Source organism: Apteryx mantelli, chromosome 1 (genome assembly GCF_036417845.1).
Source record: "Apteryx mantelli isolate bAptMan1 chromosome 1, bAptMan1.hap1, whole genome shotgun sequence".
Classification (NCBI taxonomy): domain Eukaryota; kingdom Metazoa; phylum Chordata; class Aves; order Apterygiformes; family Apterygidae; genus Apteryx; species Apteryx mantelli.
Window position 1 is genome coordinate 183840437 of NC_089978.1, and position 20058 is coordinate 183860494.

Here is a 20058-nt window from a genome sequence, read left to right on the forward strand (position 1 = left end):
CGCCATAACTTATTCTTGCCAGCGTGCTTCATCCACATTCAAGTGTATTCAACTTACAATACACTTATAATTCAATTTAATATAAAACATTATCAGAGTTTTAAAATTTCCTGTGAACTTTGAAGCTTCAGTTATACAGAAAAGAATTGTCTGGATGGTATTATTCTTGATCTGATTCAGTTATCAGATAAAGTCAGTTAATTTTGTCAGAGAAATTATGTTGACATCTATCTTCTGATTGTGACTGTTATTAGTGACACTGTTTGGGGTACTGCATCAATACTTGGAAGTTATTTTAATCAGTTCTCATTCAGCATTATTTGGTCTTTGAGTTCAGGTAAAAGGATTTGTCTATCGTCTTTAATAGAGCTCCTCTTAGGTGGAAGCAGTAGGGCAGTGTGAATAGTAGAACCGGATAACCAATCTCCACCTTCCTTCTTGATATATTTTTTTCTTCCCATTGTTTTAGACCAACCTGAAAATTACGTCTTCCAGAATTTTTAACAGTTCAGAGGAAACATGTTGGGAAATTTTTACTAAAAACAACCAGAAATGAGGAAATAAGCTTATGTGGGAACATACGTATTTTTTTAAAGAACGGTCCTGATGACTTTGTCTGTCCTTTAGACTTGTTTAGTGGCTGCGGTACTCGCAAGAGATCCTGAGTTCAGATTCCCTGTTCTGCCTGATCCAGTGCACGTCTTTGAAGTGATTGTAGAGGTGATAGCTTCAAAGTCTGTTTTTAGTCACTCTTATCCCCACTTGGTATTCCTAAAGGGTATCAGGCTGGTATCAGTTCCTTCTCCCAGGTGCCCCCTACAGTACAGTTCTGGCATGAGTTTCCTCAGTCTCTCTTGGTTTTGCATTTTACTCTCCTAATTCACTTTGCATGTAATACTGCAAACATTGGTCAGAAAGAGAGAGTGAGAATGAATGTGTACCTGCAAGTTTGAATACTCATTATGAATGTGAGACCACGGTTCAAGTCCCTGCTTCAATAAATATTTAAGCTTTCTTACAGAATGAAGCAGCTTTAACAGAAAGGTTTGACATTAGAAGAGAGTGAATTGCAGTGGGATTGGTCCTAAAAGTTACACTGAAACTCTGTGCAAGCCATCCTTAACTTCTGAGCTTCTGTAAACCACAGACATCAGTGAACCTGTCTTTTTATCTATGAATGCCTCTAGCTGCAAGCTGTGAACATAACCCAGGATGCTGTAGGTCAGAATTTACTAACTGTCATAGGTATGCTGAATATGATGCTTTTAGGCAATGCTAAGCTAATGTCAGCTAAAGGTGAAAAATCAGGGTAAGTTTCAGATACAGGAAGTGTGAGAACCTGTGGTATTTCATGCTGTACCAGTATAGGATTCATAAAAATCTGTTGCTTATAGCAAATATATTCTTCTTTGTAAGGTTCAGGAGTGCCAAAGTTCAGTGAATGGGATATTTCAGATCTAGGAATGCCTGAAGCAATAAACGTGAGGCTGCTGCTTCTAATTTTTGAGAAACTAATCTTCTTGGGGATGTTCTTCTTTTTAGCAGTAATCATCCTGACAACTCAGTATGTTATTATCCTCTCTCTGTGTATAGGTATATGATTCTCTACTGTGCTGAGCTATATGTTATCCCAAAGAGTGTAAGCAACAACACATAGTCAGTCTTACTCCTTCCATACTCTGGGCCAGCTGAAGGAGTAATATGCATCCTTGTGGAGTCTTGGGACAAATATTCGTTGGAGATGCTTTAAGAAAGACACAGTGAGGGATGTAAGACTTCAAATTTCACTTGCTTGGATTCTGAAGTTTACTCAAGAGCTCCATGGTTATGACTACATGCTTAAACCTCTAAAAAGGTTTAAGTTCAGTTCTCCTTTGGCCAAAAAATGGTTTATCATTATCATGAGACATTCGAAAGGCAGTTTTATTAGAAATCTGAAAGATGGAAGTTTTCTATTCTTGCTCATAATATTTCCACATACACTCTTGAAAAAATTTAATGTAGCTTCCAGCTCCTGAATATTAAAAAAAGGAACAACAGACCTCCCAAGTTTGAAATGCCTCAAAGGGTTTGGTGCCCCGTTATTTCCTGTGCTCCAGTAGGAACACAGGCTTTGCAGCAGAGAAGCAGGTGCAAGTGGTGAAGCAGAATTGAGAAGGAGCCGTTGCATGGGAGAGGCAAGATATGACGGTGAAGGATCTTCACCTTACCTCTCCATATAGGAGGGCCACAGAAGCAGCTGCTGAGTTGCTCAGGAGCTGTTTGCAGTGGCGCAGGAAGAGGCTTCCCCTTCAGATCAGCTAGGATGCAATTGTGCATAGCGGCATTCCCAGGCCACATGATGCTGCTCCGAGTTTGGGCTCATTTACTGGGTTCAGTAGTTATTGCCTGGACGTGCTTCAGTAGCAATAAAGTGTTCTTATGCCTTGCCACGTCTGTAAACAACATTCCTGTGTCAATAACTTTCACAGCCGTCTCTAGAGACACACAAATGGTTCAGTGGTCATAAACCGCTTGATACTTTGAATGCCTGGATTTGACTGTAGAGGAAATATCTGTAGGCTTTCCTTTTATTCACTCTTATATGTCCCCAGTTGGTATCCTTTAAAGGATATGAAATTGAATACAGCAAATATCTAAAGATTTCATATGGTCATTTTGCTAGCACAGTACTAAGCACTTAAATATATGCATTGTTCAGTGTATAAGCTTTATAGGATTAGATTATTATTTTTTGTTACAGTGTACGGAGCCCTTTTCCTCAGACTGAGGCTGTCCTTTATATTAGGAGCAACGTACAGCCACATATATGTGTCACAGGATGATCCCTAACTCAAAGAATGAATCATTCAATTACCAGATAGAGATCCCAGCAGGTTAGAAATAGGTGGGAAAGCACAAAAGAAAAAGGTTTATCTGCCTCACATACAATAGCTAAAGGCAATAAGCCTGCAGTAATAACTGTAAGCAATAGAGCACTTTCCTATCCACCTGATCATTATCTTTACAGTCTTTAATTAGGAGAACTGTTTGCAAAGCTTTGAAAGGATGATATGCTTAGCACTGTTACCATTCTTTGGGATTGTCGGTTTAGTGAGGAGAAGGAAAACGAGAAAACAGGAAGATCATTTTGCTTCTTTGATTAAGAACCTCAGTAATCCGCAAGACTTCACCTCAGAGATTATTGCTGCTTTCTGCCGGGGAAGATGTGAATTAACACATCAGGCAACTTGCTCAATTTTGTCCTTTTGCAACTGCAAAAGATATGCAAACTGTGAATTTTTATACCTGGGGAAATGAACCCCTCCTGTTAATAGTGCGAGAGGGTTTGGTTCTGTAGTCACTGAGCTAAGAGATCTGCTGTCACAGCAGTCACCTTTATATGACCTAATGACTTGCTAGAAATTGGTTACCCTGGGCTGTCTGATCTCTTAGCCAGAAGAAATTAGAAAAAAATAATAATCACTGATGTAATTAGTGCCGTTCAAAGCCTGTCTCTGTGTAGCTATGCTGTTTCCACTGGAGTAAACATGGACCTCTGCAGTGTGATTCCTCTAGAAGCAGAAAAAAACATGGTGCATTAAGTGGCACATTTTGCAACTCCATGTGTGTGCATGTGTGTGTGCATGTATTCCAGGTGAATGTGTCTTGTTTTCAGTGACAAAGCCATTTAGCCTACAAATCCCTTATGGGATATGATTCTCATCCTGTTAATGATCAGATTCTCTTAGTATGAGGGGTGCAGCTAGATGAGATTATGCTTCTGAATCTGACCTTTTTCTCCTTCTGCTATATTGTGTGGCTTCTAAAATATATCACACCTTTAACTAATTTTGAATTATTGTGTCACATTAAGGGAATGCTTTTTTACTCAACATTTTCAGGGTATTGTCTGTCTGGGACAGGTTTCATTTCTAGGGAATCTATCAGCTTTGTAGAGGGGGAAGCTGATAATAAGAAATACCCAAATCTCTGAAGGTTATCGCTATCATGAGACATTTTTGCATGCATTAAGAAAGAGGATGTGGGGAAATCAATAAAATATTATTTGATTATTAAATTCTTGTGGCCACACGCAACTTTCCAAATACAGACAAGCAGATTTTTTTCTCTTTTTGAGAGCATGAATGGTGTGTGACATTTCAGTGCTGTCAGGGGTTCCTTGTCTCTTTAGTTTACTCTGGGGTTTAGGATGGCATCTCTTTCTGCATCTCTGTGCACTTTATATTATTTTTTTTGTTTTGAATAAGGGGGATATTGGCGCTCTCTCTCCAGTTGGTTATATTTGCATTCCTTTGTTTCTAGGAGTCCTTCCCACTGATTTCTGGTTATCTTGGAATGTGAATTTACTGTGCTGTTAAATGGGCATTAAAAAGGCAATTCTTTCTTGTCCTGTGAACTCTCAGCAAAGTGAAGCTTCTCAGTCCACCCATGATACAATGACTTGCTGTTATTTCCCTATAATAATTGGACGTATCTCACATTAATAGAGGTTCAAAAGTTTATGAAGCAACTTTCTGGTTCTCTTTGTTTGCTGTGAAAGTCTCTAGACAGATTAAGAAATGTAACACGATTACATGACTACAGTACCTAAACAACATAAACCACATAAATATCTGAAAAGTTTTAAATGCTAATATGCTTAAAATAAAATACTAACTTACTGACATTTACAGTCTCGGTTACCTTTCATATCTGCCATTTGCTATGTACAAAATATTAGATTTCTGCCCAGGCTCCCTATTAAGTAATTTGAACGTGCAGTCACCTTCCCTTGTTGGTGCAAATAACCAGTAAGATTTGCAGGATTACCCTTTATTCTGAACTCAAGATACCACAGAATATAGTGCAATATTGGGAAAATCCTATTCCAGCAAAAGACTAACTGATTTATTACTTTGTTCAGTGACAAAGATTGAGTGAAAAAGATTTGGTTGTGGAAATCCTCCTTTCCTTTTTTGCCCTCTCTCCAATCTGATGAAAATAATTGATATGTAATAAGTCTGCTTTGCTCCATGAAATGATACATTTTTCATCAGTAGAGCACACCATTCAGATATGGCCTAAATTGACCATAACCAAAAGTCATCACCATCCACTGGTACCTGAGAAATTATATTATGTTTCCTGCCCACTTTTTAATAGAAAAATGCGTGTCTGACAATATCTTCTGTCACATTTGGCCCCTGCAAATAAGTAATAACGGATGGGACATCTCGGCTGCCTGTTATTGATGAGTCCTATTTGTTGGTATCGTTACGAGTTAGCCAGACTGTTTGGAGGGCCTTGTCTTTAGTTCTAGCTCCCTTGCGCCTCTTTTCTGAAAGAAAAAAAAATCAGTCCAGCTTCCTTCAGAAGCTCTGGTTCACTCTCTATTTTTTTCTTTAATGAGGGGACATATATCACGCTTTTGCAATATTAGCTTTTCCACTTTCTTTCAAGTGGAAGAATAAATGTTTAAATGTATACCTTTTTCTTAAATTGTGTTGCTGAATCTATGTCAGTATTCTTTCGTGCTTCTGTATTTTCTGTAGCTGACAGCTTTGTTTTCTTTGAGTCTGTGCTAGCATACAGTCCAGTCCAGCCTGTTATCCTTCTCCTCATAAAAGTGCAGGCCTAAAGCAATGAGAGTTTATTTTACTGTAGAAAAAGCAATGGTATCTGGCTGTTGAAATGTTTTACTAATATATGTTCCTCATTGCTTGCTGCATTTTCTCCAAAGTACATGGCTGTACAACAATCTTTTGCCCTTTTTTGTGTTCATTAGGCTTTTTTGTTACTCTATCTGGCTAACACAGCTGAGTTCATTACAGAAGCTCTGGATTTAAAAGCTGACAAGCTCTTCTAGTCATTTCTTTCTGAGACCTGGTTTTAAATTATGCTGACCAAACCCTTATCTCACTTGAATAAAATGGAGAGCCAGCCTTGATGCAAGTTTCTAAAGGAGTCTGAGACTTTATAAGTCATAAACAGTGTAATCAGCAAAGGGGGCACATAATGTCAAGAGGGTCAGCCAAAAAGAAAAAATGCTTCCCCCAAAATTTTATGAGATTCTTCTGGATTTCCGAGTGCTATACCAGATAACACAGTCTTTGATTCCTTCACTCATTGATCTGTATTTAAGCACGTCTGCGTGCATATGCTGAAAACTGAGTGGTCCTTCACAATCTAAAGGAAAAGCATTTGATAAGGATTTGGAAGGATTTGATTAAAGTATTTGAGCACTTGATTAAAGGCCAAGCAAGGCAGAAGCCTAATTTCTTATGATTCCTTTCTTTAGACTGAGGTAATAAAATACATGATACTATTTTTTTCTCTTACTCACTTTTCTTTTCCAAGTCTATAGCTTGTTATTTTTAAAGCTATAGTGTGGTTGATTTTTTTCCTACCCGTCACGCTACTCCTAAGAGGCGAGTAGAAGTGACTTGCTTCTGCCTAATGCTGCCTTTAATTGGTGACTCATTGGCTCATGCCACCGTGAGTGGTCTCTAATGCACTGAGATTGATCAGTAGGTGATCCACGTAGCGTCCTATTTAAACACAGACCGTCACAGTGCCATTATTTAATATAAATGTGCATGGCCAATTTGGCAATGGCTTTTTGATATTCTCTCTGATCAGTTGTTATGACAGAAAAGGAACCACCTCCTGACAAATCCCAAATGAAAAGGAATATATCTTTATAGTCAGAATATTCAAAAGCTGCTGGAAGCCTTCCTCTGCTGAATGGTATCTCTCTTACTGGAGTTTTTGACATGAGGGTGAAGCTTCTTAACATAAGAAGAAGGAAAGTTTCTATGGTTATTTTGAAACTAAAAAGGCCTTTGTATAACCAGACTGCCATCAGTGAAGCATCATCTGCAATCTTGAGTTTTACCCCTCCTTTTCTGTTCTGTTATTCAAGAGCCTATGTCACTGAGCGTAAGAGAAAGTCAGCTTTTAGATATGTCCATCCTAGTCTACCATACTCCATCTGTCATCTTAGCTCTTGTACTCTGGCTTGCTAGTTCAGACAGTAATTAGGTAAAATTAGGTTGCTTTTAACATTCTGTTTAACAGTAACCGAGACTGTTGCTTGTTTCTGTTTAGATGAGAGTCCTTACACGAAATCTGCAAACCAGGCAAGGCCGCCTGATGGAGCACTGTCCCTGAGGAGACAGAGTATTCCAGGTAAGAGTTGTGCTGCTTTCTATAGCATATAACTTATTTGTGAACAGCAAGGAATGAAAATAAAACTAGCTATATGAAGCAAATGAATTGTAGTTATTACCAAATAATTTGTAAGGGAGGTTCTGTGAGAGCTGTGATGAGTTTCTGTAGTTAGGTTGTCTAGCGCTTTTGTGCTCTGTGTTTTGCAGCAGATTTCAGATATTTGGCTCACATTTTCAGGCACCATGAAATGTTGTTTTATCTGGTTTTGATGGTATAGGAAGGTTGGCTCATGTTTTCCAGTGCTGATCAGACAGGCTCAGAAACTGAGCAAAACAAAATTCTGTCAGAATTCTCATCTTCATGTGATTTTTCTCAATATATATATGCCATACTTGTGTTTTCTGTCATCCTATCACACAAAGCTGGACCGCTAGATCAATGGTCTGAAATCTGTATGTCTTTTAATTGCTTCAAAGGAGTCTTCAAAACTTGCCCATGGAAAGCAAGTTTATATAGATTGCATAGCAATCTAAAGGGGTTTTTGCCTCAAATAAAATTTTAGGGATCTACTAATGAAAAAAAAAAGAACAGTGATTAACGTTGTGCACAGGCAGAATAACTGATGTTGCCATCTCACCTCAACCACAGTAACCTCTGACCCAAAGAGAAGATGCATTGCAACAGAAATCAGAAACTAGGTCACGTCACCCTTCTTCTCATGACTGTTGTTAATGTTCTGTGAATGTCCTTATTTTGAACAAAGTCACATATCCTGCTGAGAGACTGTGGATACAGGGGATGGAACCCACACATCGACCATCACCAGGCTCAGATCTCATCCTGATGATCATAGTGTTTCTGAGGGGCCAAAGTGCAAATTTTACAGGTGTTTTGTGTGTGTGTATATGTGAGAGGAAGAGCGAGTTGGATGGATGATTTACAGTTGCTCATAATGAACATTTTTGTCTGTTTAAAGTATCCTAGATATTTAAAGATTATTATTTTGATGGTACAGGCATGAAAATCATGACAGTTGAAAAATTATACAACTACAGTTTTTATGCCTCTATCCAGTAGGCATTTATTATTGTGAAGAAATCTATAATTATACGAATACCAACCATTTTTTCCCCAAGCCAAAAAAATCAAGATTCACTGTTCTTCAAAGTGTATAGGGACTTCTGTATGGGTACCCCTTCAGGTAATGCTTTAGCTCATGGTTCACTAACATTTAACATATCAAGTATATACTTTTTTTTTTTATCTTTTGGAATTTTTCACCACAAACTTCCTTTTCTTTTCCAGTTCATCTACAAATTGACATTCACTGTGGTCACTGTATTTATGAAATATTTAACTATAGTCTGAAAGCAGACTGAAGTTGATGGCTTCAAATAACATTATGAAAAGTCCTGAAGATTTTTAGTGGTATTCTTTAAAGTGAAGGATTGATGAAAGTTGACCCAGTTGAATTTTTCTTTGGATCATTCTGTAAAAATAGGAATATCAAGGGCTGAATGGTCTTATGGCCATTTATTATGAATTAAAAAAAAACTTGCTGCATATTCTGGAATCTTTGAAGAGTGCTACAGAAAAATCCTGTGTTCAGTGTATGAGTCAAGGTTTCTTCAGAGAGAGTACTGATAAGCATTTTATGAGATATGCACTTCTTCAATTCAGGTGTTCTGAAAAACTGATCTAAGCTTATGTATGCTCTTCAGCTTTTAATATTGTGAAGACATTTATCCTAACACATTCTTGCATTTCTATTTAGACTTTAGGAGTTCCAAAGTAGTCTGATGGGGCTGGTCCATTTTTTTTTTTAAACAATAATTGTAACTTCATGCCATGACAAGTTTACATTCTAGCACAGTGGATGTGGGTTTAGAGGCAGAAATACGTTAATAAATCTAAGCATTATTTTGAGAAGTAACCTGAACATTTAGGAGTTGACTGAATTTTCTGAAAATAGCCCCTGAGCTTTTATAGCACTTGGACATTTAAAAAATTTGACCAAACATTTTACAGGTAAGCTAGCACCTTGTGAATAGTATCTACTCTTACTTGTCTGTGGACAGTTTATCTGCACTATGGAGTAGTCTTGCCACAGAAGCAGACGCGTCACAGTTAGCTAGCTTAGCACTAGGAGGAGTATTAAACAGTTTGGGACAGGAAGTAGACAGGATCTGGCTTCTGACAATATGTCAGTCAGCTCCAAATAGCTTTTGAAATGGAAGATTTGATACAATGATCCTAAAAAATTCTTCTAGAGCCTGATGGAGAGACGTCAGCTGGAGTAGGAGTCAGTAATCCTTAGATGGAGAGCATACACTGTATGCAAAGCATTCATTTCTATTTCCCCCAGATGGTACTCTTGATAAAACATTACATTCCTGAAATGCTGTGGTTTTTCAACCTTGAAGAGTGGCAGCAGCTTTGACAGTCTTTGACAGTCCACTTGACACTCGAGCAGTCCTGAGAAACAGGCAGCAAATGTCCTTTTCCCAAGGAGCGCTCTGACCATTACAGCCAAGAGAGGAGTTTTCTTTTTCTGAAAAGGTAAATCATCTAATACTGAGCTTTGCACAGGTTCAAACAATCTGTGCAAAAAGGCTAGTGAAAGACAGGATGCGTGATCTAAATCTTCCAGCACAGCCTGTGTTCAGGTCACCTCCCTGTGACTGGTGAATGTTCCTGCTCATGACATCTGAATTTGCTTGAAGGGATTCCAGTGCTCCTTCCTTTGGCCAGTTATCAAAAAGAGGAGCTTTTATTGTTATGGGACTTGAAACTAGTATACTAATTTAAAATCCAAAGAGGTGATTTTTATCCTTCCATGGAAGCTGTACTGAAAGTGCAGTATTGATCAACAAAAACTGACTGAATATACAAACAAATAATGTAACTCTGTAGAGGTTACATGGATCTCAGGCTTGGTTTATTTTACAGAAAAATTGTCAAAATAATCATTTTTATAATTATAAGTCAAACAAGCCCATACTGTAAAATCAGTGCACTGAGTTTATTTCCTTTCATCTCTAGAAGCAGGAAATGGGTTAAACATCTCTCTGGAAGCACAGCTTGCCTGCTTCAGATGCAGCATGCATAATTCATGTGATGAGGGTACATGTCATATATATCATGTCTTCACATGGCACAAAATCAACAAGCAACAGATCCTTTCAAAGGGATTTACAGAATTGCTGAAATTAATGATATTCAAATTATATGCAATTCAAATTACATGCATTAATATAATTGCAGTTTAAAACTTGGACTGATTTTTGCAAGTGTGTAGGTGTTGTAGTGATAGATATAAATATGCATATGATTGTTTGAAGCATTATTTAGCTTTACAATCAGAATTTCTTTTAAAAGTAAGGCTTGAGGTAATACCAGCATTAACAAGCAACCTGCAAAGTAAGAAATGGATAGACTATTTCCCTTCTGAACCTTCAAATGTAGACTGTCACCCAGTGTATAATGAAACCTAATTGCTACTTGGTCTGTGTAGTAGCTTACAGAAGTCTTGGGGCTGTATCCTGTCCCTCATTCAGGAAACCATCACTGTCAGACTAGTACTTAGGCATACACATGAAAGCAATTTATTCAAAAATTCACAAGTAAGACCCCTTCCCCCAAAATCACAGATGTAGTTGACACCTGTCATTTAAAAAGAAAATATTTAATACTCATATTTGTTACCTAAGCCCCTGATTCTTTAGGTTTAGATGACCTGAATTCCTGTTGAGCTCCTGGGGCTAATGTCTCCTGTTGGGCAGCCAGGTAGGTCAGCAGCACCTGAGTGAAGATGTGGTTCTTACAGATGCTTAGTTCTGCGCGAGTTTTAAAAAGGGCATCAAATATTCCAACACTAGTGATAAAATGTCAAGAGCTGATGATACGGTTAAAGAGGCATTTTGAAATCAATGAGACTTTAACATATGCTTAAAGATAACTGTGTTCTAAATACCGTCCTGGATGTAGACAGGCCTGAATAATTGTTCCCCTGCTTTCCAGACTAAAATCCAATGCTTTCTTATCTGTTTAAACAACATGGAGAAATCTGTCGACACTGATGCTGGAACTAATGAACTAATGGTTCATTTTATTTATTTATTTGTTTATTTTTCAATTCACTGGCTGAAAACTTGGGGAATGGAGGGGGAAGAAATGACCTGACACAAGCATAAAAATAATTCATCCATCAAACAAAAGAGGACACCATAAATTTGGGGTTGATAAAAACCTGAAACAAAACTTCCATTTCATTTTTAGCCCAATTCTGTAAATGCTTTTTATTGAATATTAATAGTTGCTATTACTATCATTATTAAAAATGAATAATCAAACCCCACTATTTTTAAAGAGCTGAAACATTTCAGCTTCTCTGTGTTTTATTTTTATTGGCTGAAATAATTGACAAATTTCAGTTAAATTCTGCAAATAGTTTTGGTTGGGTCAAAAGTATATTTTGTAGAGGAACAGCTAATTTGTACCCAATCTATTTGATATTACATAAAAACTCCAGTTTTTACTTCTTGCAACTGCTGAGTCAGATGCCTACACTACAGTAGACTTCTAGAAATGTCAAGTTTTATTGCTTGAAGTGTTCAAGGGCTTGAAACACTATAATGCAGATTGGACTCTGGGAGAGTCTTGTCCCTTGTTGTGCTGTCTTTGATCCACTGCTGTTTTGCCTTTTGCAAAACCTTTGTGCTCCAGCGTGCCGGCCTCCAAGACCTGCAGGAACTGTTACATCTTTCCCAATTTCATTCCAGCAACCCGTCTACTCCACAGTGATACTTGATCTGCTGAACAGACAAATTGTCTGTGTCTCTGGTGGCAACCCATGCCGCCCCTTATGGAGCAGAGGAAAGACGAAACATGCCGAAACCTGGATGTTATAAATTATTCACGTGACACGTTTTCCCCCACTGGGGGCCTGCCTTTCTCTCTAACCAGTTTTTTTAAATATGTCGTTTGCAAGTTTTGTATGCAGTTGCACAGATATATTAATAGGTCAGTTGTTAAATTAGGTCACCCTACTTTGAAGGAAAATTGTCAAGACTTTGAAGTCTGAAATTAAACTGACCACATTCTTCAGTTCCTTTGTACATGCATGAATATTGCACTTTCTTTCCAATTTACCTGATTCTTTGAAGCATGCTATAATACAGGTTTCCTACTTCAGCACACTGTTTGATCTCAAAAACAAAGCTAGCCATCAAACTGGAGGGAAAACATAAAATGAATGCACAACTCTGAGCACATCTTCCTCAATCGCTCAAGCTCTGATATTACTGTTATTAGCAAGTTTGCAGCTTTATTTTTGAGGAGTTTGGTAACAGAATTTTAATACAAAAGTGAAATGTTAAGCATAATTTTAGGCTAGGCTGAATTCTAGACTACTGAGCTGAAAGGGAGCACATGAAAGCTAAGAAATGTTCTTAAAATGTCTTGCAAGGAAAATAATTATGGAGCTGATACTAAAAAAATAATTACTCTATGATGTAGTGTCCTAGGTAATGGCTTAGGACAAAAAAATTCCTAGGAGAAATCACAAAATAATAAATTATTGTAATAATAATAATATTTAATGTTTGGGGAATTTTCAGTCTCTGTAGTGTTAAACACACAGTGTATATGTCAGCTGAAAGGAGTTAGGCAATTTTCTTCAGGCCATTGGCTCTAAACATGTCCAGGTGCTATTTATCTGTTCACAAAGACACAAAAGTATGCCTTTCTTTTCCCCTCCCTAACCCGTAGCCTGCTGGGCAGCAAATGTTTGTATCGAGTCTCAGGCGACACCAAATGTGACTTTCCCAAGGGATTTGTCTACTGCCCACAACTAATGAACTAGAATGTAGATCAGCTGGAAGCCCAAGAATTTTAAAGGCCAGTGTACTCTCTTCACTATTGTTTGTATTTTTTGTTACATGTGGAAATGTCTGTTTGATCTTGACAACAAAAATATTCTAAGAAAAAGGCTAAGAAGAATTAAGAGAATAATTATGAGTTTTAAAATATATATAATGCCAGGATTCGATATAGATTACAGTTAGGGCTAGAACATGTGATCCAGCCTGTGACCCGCTTGAGTTGCTAATATAAAATTGTATTAGCTGAATTTAACATTTGTACATGATATGCTACAACTGAAATGAGAAAAAGGACTCAACAGCCTAGTATAATGTTAGAATAGCTATAGTGCATTATTTTTCTTCTACAAGATAATCTTGGAAATGAGGGAGAAATATAGAAAGTAATACAAAGGGACTGTAGGGTTTGAAAAATAATCCATGTGGATTAAAAAAAAGAACTACAGTCTTCTGATATGATCTGAGGATGAAAGTTTCATTAAATGACATTGTTTAGGACAGGGGATGGCTAGCAGGTGATTCTTCTTGTAGCTCAGCTATTAAAATATAAACCAGTTTCACAATGACTGACAAATTTAATGCAGAGATGATCCATCTCCATGAGTGGGTGTTTGCACCTATGTGCACCTATGTGCAAACACATCTCCAGAGGGTGTTTTGTTTTCTTGAGGTCAATATTGCAGTGGCAAGAGTGTGTGTGTGTGTGTGTGTGTGTGTGTGTGTGTTCAAAAGTAGCAATTCTCATACATACACTTAACCTGGTCCAAAACCTTCTAAGCACATCTTTCAGATGCCAATATCGGTAAAACTGCAGAAGACCTAAATGTTGCCATCTTTTTTTAGACTGAGTTCTATTGACTTCAGCAGGACCATTTACATGATTTACCACAAGACAGCTACCTTCTCGAGCAGCGTTGCTTGACTTGTGAAGACCCCAGATCATCTTACTCAGCCTCCTCAAAAGAAGCCTGCCTTGCTTTTGACTTCCGCTTCCCTCAGATTTCATGGATGCAGTGCTGTCTTGCCTTATACTTCATTCCTTACTAAAATATTAAATAGTCTTCACTGAATAACTCTGTTGTTGCAAATTAAAAGCATGATTTGCCTGAGGAAACCTGACACAAAATCGTCCCCTTTCTTTTTCATTGTTCTCATTATGGAAAAGGGAGTCCATAACAGAAGTAAAATTTGAAAATAATGTATATATCAGTAGGTGCAGGGTTAGAAAGTCAAAATATGCATCTACAAAAACACTGTTTTTCTCAATTTGCATTTGTCTCATTGACACTTTTATTGCATACTTTTTTTAATCAGCATAGAATCCTCAGATTTGCCTCTGAAAAGATTTTTAGCATTTAGAAATCCATTAGCAATAACCTTTGTAGTCACAATTATTATACTAAGTATCTTCGGTGATTTCCTAGCAGAAGTAAGTGTTTTGACCTGTGAAATGCAGATCGCAGACTAGTAAGCTTTTCTGCAATTGAGGTGTTTATTGTATCTGCAAAGTCATTTGCTGATGTTCATGTTTGATGAGAGGCTGCATTTGCCATATCAATTACAATCGTCCCTGTTCTCTGTGTGTTTTTTTAACCTGCTGGAGGCTTTTCAATGGTCTGTGAAGCATCTGCAGAGCTACATGTTTTTTACTTCCCTTCAACACTGGAAATTCCGGAGTTTGCTTTCAGGTATTTAATACTGAAAGAAATAGGATTTCTTCCTCTTCCCACTCTCCCTTCCACCAAAATAACTTTGCTGGTACAATTTTATGTAAGTATGTCATTCATGTAAACATTTCATACACGGATAAACCCAAAAGAAATTTAGCTCTCATAGAAAATGAAAAAAAACCACTCTGAGTTCTTACATAAACAAGATTGCTGTTGATTTATTTATACATTTTATTTACAGAGCAACAATTACCCAAGAATTCTAGTGCTAAGAATTTAAGAACATGATACCTGCTCTGCTGCGTCTTAGACACAGTCCCTATTCTGTCGATACTGAAAAGGATTAAAAGAGAGTACAAACTAATTTCACTCTTTTCACCATAAATGTGAGGAAAATATGCATTAAAGGCAATATTGTACCCTGAGGAACATGCACTTCCTGAAATACCCAAATGGCATGGGAAGGCCATGATGAGGTCTGAAATGTTAAGTATCTTTGAAATGTTTTCACCTTCATATAAGGGTTGAATATAGGCACAGACAATAGCAATATTTGGTACTGACAACAGCAAACACCTTCATTTATGGAGTCTAGATATAGTTGCATTTATGGATATCTGGATTTAGTTGCATATAATTTGACCAAACTTCAGCACTTCAAAATAAAATTTCTTAAATAATTTCTGCTACAATTTTTCCCAGCAAAATAATTTAGCTATATGTAGTATGACGAGGATAAAATGCCACATACCAGTATCTATAATAACTTTAAAAAACTCTCACACCTGTTCAGTCCTTGCACGCACATACTTTGGGGCCCAAATGGCAATTTTAAGACAGTCAGTATTGAATGAACACGCCTGCAATTTTTAAGCTGTCATTTGCATCTACCTACTCAATTGACCATTCATTATTTGGAAGGTCAAGTCCCTAGCGCTTGCCTTTCTGTCGCTGTGGCACCACAGGATTTCTGAATGGAGCCTGGGACCTGCAATTAGGCTGGGGAGCAGTAGGGCATCTCCTGCAGTTGGGAGCCCATCTCCTGGTTGTTGTCCTGCGCCACTTCAGGGTGCTTTCTGAGCCCAGAAGGGGAAAGCATCCTTCATCTTCTAATGGTTGGTTTCATTCATTTTAATCCCAGTGTTAGTGACATCAGATGAAAAATTTATCCACCTCTAAAGGCCTCAATTAGAAGAGGGAGCAGACTATGGAGGCCATGTGAGGAGAGAAAAAACAGGGAAAGCCAAACAGATAGAAGCAAAGATGGTAAAGACTAGGCTGAAAGAGAAATATGGAAACACACTGTCTGAAAGAGAAACTTAATAGGCTGGGTGAGTTTTGAAATTGGGAGGAACACCATATGCTCATTAAAAATCATGGTAATAGAGGGCAAGCACAGAGAGGTCTGTAACCATGTGATTATGTGACTGGTCAAAGTCCTTTTCTATTTGAACACAACTTGTCAATCCCAATATTCTCTGCTGTCCTCCAAGAAGGTGTGAAACTCTCAAGCCATGCATCTTCTTAGCCTTTTCTGTGACTGTCCCCCATGGGGAAGAACAGCCTATTACAACTACCACAATTGCCCTGTTTTAGGTAACCAAGCAGCTAAAGCTTGATATTCATCTCTTGGAGACCAGTATTTTTCCACGCGATAGGATGGCTGGGTTTTCATTGGGTAGGGGGTGAGGGGAATATCTTCAGAAATATGGAGATTAGAATATGTGAGAGAAAAATCAATATAAGGATGTTAAGGTTCCCCAGTCTACTCAAAAGTGATGAAATGTTGTACTGAAAATTATTCAGGCACTATCTTTTTCTCTTGAGTAAAAATCTGTTTAGTGTTCTTATCTAGAGTATTATTAGCCCACTATTGAGGTAGAAATGTGGGTTCAACAGAAAAAATCTGATTTCTGCTTCAGCTCTGCCTTTTCAGTTAAGAAGATCCTTCTGGTCCTGTATCATCAGAGAGAAGTCCATAGTAAACAGCAAAGCTATGGATGCAGACTATGTCATCATAGTCAAAAAGGGATTGAACAAACAAATGGACAAGACATTCATAAATAAATGCTTGCCAAGACTGAGCAGCAATATATGCTCTAATATGACAGTACTGAATGTTGGGGAACTATGACAGGACCGGACTGTGCAAAGTGGCCAGGCTCTCATTCGTTCCCTAAACATTGCTTCCCAAGACAGAATAGAGCTAGGCAAATTGTTGGTCTGACCTAGCAGAGCGTTTCTTGTCTTTTTAAAACCCGATGTCCCACAGTGTTGTAGGCAGAACCATATAACTAGCAAAATAAATCCATGTGTATTCCTTTAAGGTTTGAGTAATTTGGTAACCTGAAAAGTTGAGGATATTATTAATCATTTGCCTACTTGAGTTTGTCTGCAGTTGACAGATTCTTACATCTTAAAGATAATTAACTTGCTTTTCTAATGGTGTTCCTAAGGTATTTTCTAATATCTCTTTAAAGGATTTAATGCATTCTTTCCACCTGTTTTTTTTGAATCTCTACTTCAGTTTCTACAGTGATTATAAATTTGGACTATGAAGATAGCAAGGGAATAATATATCACCTACCAAGATAACAGCGCTGTCACACCAAAATTTGCTATTCCAAATCTGGATAATAATCTTTTCAGTTGTATCAGTAGGTCAAAGCTACTAGCTCTCTCTGCAAACTTTGACCTTTACACCAAATTCTAGGGGAGATTGCAGGGGAGGTCACAAAATTAAATGTCTATTTTGCCAGTATGAAGTGATTTAACATATGTTTCATGCTGATGGAGAAAGAGTTGTTTGTTAGCTTGTTTAATAAAAAGCATTTTCAGGCTTTCTGTTCACTTTTTAGAACCAAATGAGTAAAATATATTTTTGTATGTGTATGTCTTCCTCATCACGTCCCTGAGTATGTGGGGCAGACAGAGACAGGCGTTTGTGCCTCGTAGTGTGGAATAGAGGAGTTGCACATGTCTGTTTTACATAAGAGCCATAAGACCCTGAGTGAATTATAGCATCATTACAAACTAGCCTTTGTTACCTTTTGTCGGAGTGGGAGACGGACCCGGAGTAACGATGAGTCTCAATATGAGTATGGTCGTTCTCCCTTTATTAGAGCTTACACAGAGTATATATAGACAAGCAATAAGCATGCACTAGCAGTAGCTGTATGATTGGTTTTCAGTCTCTGTTCACGCGCCTAAAGCGAATACACGATTGGTGCAAAGTTGCTGTTCCCATGGAGGGGCTTGTCAGCCCCCTCCTTTACTTGTTTACCACTACTTGCCTTCCCCTTCTGTAATGGTCTAGGAATGCTCAAGGACAGTTCACATAGCCGCGGGATCCTCCCTCTATTGTGAAGACAGGATTGCTCACTTCTAAGAGATCATGCCCCTTTTCACTTAACCATTCTTCCACAATTCCCCCTTCTTGTTTTTGAGCAATCCAGGCTTGGTTCACTACTTTCAGCAGAGCTTTCTTAATACAGCTTAATACTACACATAAACACAAACCTATAGATACAAGGATTATCAATATGCGTAAGCCTTCAGTAAGCAACCCTATTAGCCACTGTGGTAGATTTCCAAACAGGTTAGTTAGCCGTCCGTCTAAGCATTAATAAGTGCGGCACTACAATTACTAGCAGGCATACTGCTGTTGCACCTCCCCCTGCTATACTCAGAAAATTCGCTTTTATCATAGCCGGGGATTCCTACTAGGCAGGTTCTAAAGGGTTGCGTAGCAGAAGCTAGCGACAGACAAAAGGCTTGTGGCCCTGTTTTGTTCGCCCAGGTAACCCACATATTTTGTCTGTGTTCAATCTTGTGGAGAGTCATTACCACTGGGAACAGTATTCCCAGAATCAGGATCTCTGTCTTCTTGTTCGCTAGATGAGTCATGATGAGTCAAGACAGGCTTCACGTTCTTGCTGGGTACCCACACTGGACCACGATCTGTGGAGACACACATATAACCTCGACCATTAAAGACAACAGGGGCGGGCCCAATCCATATTCCGGAGACTGGGTCCCTATACATTACTTTAAACTATGGTAATGTTGTTGTATTATTAAACTTAAGATTTTGGTGGTGAATTATCACCGGGGGTTCCTCACGGTCGCCCATGAGACAGAGATAATTCAGGGTGAAGAGCGCACGATGCAGCCTCTGCTGTGCGTCCGACTCCTCACCCTTTTTCTTCCTTAGGTAGTCTTTTAACACTTGATGGGTGCGCTCCACTAGGCCCTGTCCAGTGGGTGAGTGTGGGATTCCTGTAACTTGATCAACTCCCCATCGGGACAGAAACGCCCTGAATTTGTGGCTGATATAGGCAGGTCCATTATCCGTTTTTATCCGCTCCGGTACGCCCAATATGGCGAAACAAGCCAACAGGTGTTTGCACGCATGTTGTGCCTTTTCTCCGGGTAATGCAGTTGCCCATATCATTTTTGAAAAGGTATCAATGGTCACATGTACATACTTTAACCGACCGAATTCTGGAACATGAGTGACATCCATTTGCCATAATTCTAGAGCTTTCAGCCCTTTTGGATTTACCCCAAGCCCAATGCCTGGGCCATGGTTCCCGCATCTTGGGCAGGCCTGTACAATACCTCGGGCCTCACTCTCTGTCAAGGCAAATTGCCTTTTTAAGCCCTTGGCATTTTGATGAAACATGTCGTGACTTTGCCTAGCTTGCTGAAACTTATCCATAGGGGGTAGATGACACACTGAGCTAACCAGGCTGTCAGCGAGCTGATTGCCTTGGCGTAGCCCCACATCCAGCTGGTGACTACGAATGTGGATAACACAACAAGCTGCTGTTCGTTGACCCAGCACAGAGCGCAAGGTGATGAACAGACTTCCCAACCTCAGGTTAGATGTTTCCCTTATTAAGGCGTCCTCCAGTCGTGGTACTATCCCTGCTACATACATTGAGTCAGTCACTACATTTAAAGGAGTATTCAGCCAATTGGTTAGAGCCCAAACTACCGCAGTTAACTCTAAAGTCTGAAGGGAATCCCAAGGCTGTCCCTCCATGACGTGTTGTTTCCATTGCTCACCTTCTTTCCACACGCACGCAGCACGTCGCAAGCACTTACTCGCATCCGTGTAGACAGTAACGCCATCTGAAAGGGGTTCCCTACTTACTTTGGACTTTTCTATCCATTGATTTCGCTGTAGCACCTGCCATAACTTTCCCTGAGGCTGACGCGAATGTACCTTACCACAGAAACCTAACAGAGCATTTTGTATGGCCACAGCGTTTTGGAGCCACCACTCTAGGTCAGCCATGTTAACAGGTATACTGATATCGTTCGGCTCTTGACCACTGATCTCTAAGATT

At 38.7% G+C, this 20058-nt stretch overlaps 1 protein-coding gene across 1 annotated transcript in view; it reads left to right on the forward strand.

Annotated features, from left to right (window-relative positions):
• GRIP1 (glutamate receptor interacting protein 1) overlaps positions 1 to 20058 on the forward strand; it is a 353208-nt gene that overhangs the window by 228526 nt on the left and 104624 nt on the right. The window contains exon 2 of the mRNA XM_067313906.1: positions 7090 to 7170. Within this exon, the coding sequence (XP_067170007.1) occupies positions 7090 to 7170 (81 nt within the window). The remainder of the gene's footprint in view (positions 1 to 7089; positions 7171 to 20058) is intronic.